Source organism: Mastomys coucha, unplaced genomic scaffold (genome assembly GCF_008632895.1).
Source record: "Mastomys coucha isolate ucsf_1 unplaced genomic scaffold, UCSF_Mcou_1 pScaffold18, whole genome shotgun sequence".
Classification (NCBI taxonomy): Eukaryota; Metazoa; Chordata; class Mammalia; order Rodentia; family Muridae; genus Mastomys; species Mastomys coucha.
Genome location: NW_022196900.1, coordinates 68,672,229 through 68,674,238, shown reverse-complemented (window position 1 = coordinate 68,674,238; position 2,010 = coordinate 68,672,229). Strand labels below are relative to the sequence as shown.

The 2,010-nt window shown below is 36.5% G+C and overlaps 1 protein-coding gene across 3 annotated transcripts in view; it reads right to left on the bottom strand.

Annotated features, from left to right (window-relative positions):
* The window catches only part of Eps15 (epidermal growth factor receptor pathway substrate 15), a 106,262-nt gene that overhangs the window by 65,441 nt on the left and 38,811 nt on the right, over nt 1-2,010 (bottom strand). For all 3 annotated transcript variants that reach the window (XM_031378162.1, XM_031378163.1, XM_031378164.1), the window contains exon 11: nt 586-742. In XM_031378162.1, coding sequence (XP_031234022.1) covers nt 586-742 — 157 coding nt within the window. The remainder of the gene's footprint in view (nt 1-585; nt 743-2,010) is intronic.

The window sequence follows — 2,010 nt, the reverse complement described above, 5'->3', positions numbered from 1 at the left end:
AAAAAAAAAAAAAAAGAATGAAGAGTCATTCTATGGCAAAACCCTCATATAGATGTATCCTCAACATACAGTTTTTCCTGAAGGTTATTCTGATGCAAAATTGATACTAACAATTACTATCCCCTAGATTTTGTTTCCAAATTTGTATTGTTTTCTGTAAGAGCAAATCATCAAGTAAAATGTAACAATTTAATTCCTATAGCTACGATTTCAACTCTATTCATAAAAGCTGATTAGGCAAGGAGTATGCCTATAGTCTTCCAGAAGTGAAGGCAGGAAGGATCACAAGTTCAAGGTAATTTTCAGTTACATAGTGTTCAACGCAAGCCTGGGCTATCTGAGACCCTGTTTCAAATTTTTTTTAGAAATCTCTTCAATTTAATATAGTAAAGTACAGCTGTCATGAACAATGAATAGTGAGGTTGGCAAGCTACAGTTCAAGGATGTTAAGAGAAGGTATACGAGCATGCTCACAGACACACACAAACCACCAACTCTGAGTGCTCTGTCCCTCTAACTCTGCGACCTGACACACAGCACTTGTCCTTTGCTAGGGCATGCAGGTCTTCTTTGACGTTATCTTACCTTTTGTAAACTGGACCTGTCTGATGGTGGAATCATCTCAGGACTGAGAATATGAGGAGGGTCAATGCCTTTTATTAATTTCTGATTGATTAAGTGAAAAGCCAAGGCAAACTGGTCTTTTGAAAGCTTCCCACAGCCCTTTGTGTCACATAGTGACCTATACAAATAAACAAAACAGTACAATAGTGTTACAGTTATTAACCTCAATACTCCAGAAGAAAAATATAATTGTAACTTTTTAAAAACAATCAGCTGAATTGCAGAAGACAGATGACAGCTTGTTCAAAAGTATACATAAATGTCACAGATGTGGACCAATTAAGATACTAAAAAGATCACAAGGCTCAGGAAACATCATGGAAGAGAGAGTAGAAAAAAAAATATATGACCAGGAAGCTGGAGAAGGGGTTCTGTGAAACATTGTCTTCTAGATGTGAATGGCTGTTGCACTCACAAACACAGCAGTCGTGGTGACCTGTACAAGACCACACCCATCAACACTGTGGCATGAACAAGAGAGGGGCACACTCAGACCCACCCTTAACTGAGGTAGTTAATGGCTACAGAGGAAAGGAAGTCATATTTCTTCAGTGAAGTAGTCACTGGTAAATTGCACATGATCCAGTAAATAATCCTACACCCATGTACATGCAAGCAACTTAACTAAGCTCAAGAGAATAGAAAACAAACAAATAAATACATAAAAGTTAAAAAGACACAGGTTGTAAGGAAGAGCTCCAGAGAATGCAAAGATAAGAGAAGGTAACGAAGTGTATGAATGATCAAAATATATCATGTTCATGTATAAAGTTGGCAAGTAATGAATTTTTAAAAATTTTTAAAGAGCACTAGAAGGCAGATGTGTAGTAAGTATCACATGTGGACATATTCAATTCTATGAACACATAGCATATGAACACATAGCATATGAACACATAGCCATTCTGAAGCTATGAAATTTTTGCTTATATGCCTCTGCACTTACCAATACAAAAAATTAAAAACCCATGACAGAGTTAAAACTAGAAACTCAAGTTTTATACCCTCTTTCAATGACTCATTGTTCTTTACACGGTCTTTCCTCATCACCCTTTCCTGCTCTCCTTTACTACATGTGAAACTTACTATTCCCACATGTGTATCTATTTGCACATGTACATGTACACGGTACAGGCAAGGACCCACAAAGAACACACAGGATTTTTCTTTCTGAGATTAAGTAACCTCAATATTATACATCTATTTTCCTAGAAAGATATTGCACCCTTGTTTTCTGCTGCTCTATTCTCTATAGAATGAGATAGGACCAACAGACCTCCGTCAACAGATAAATGGATAGCAAAAATCTGTATATGTAAAAAACTCAATACTATTCAGCTTTAAAGAAAAATGAAATCTGTGTGTGTGTGTGTGTGTGTGTGTGTG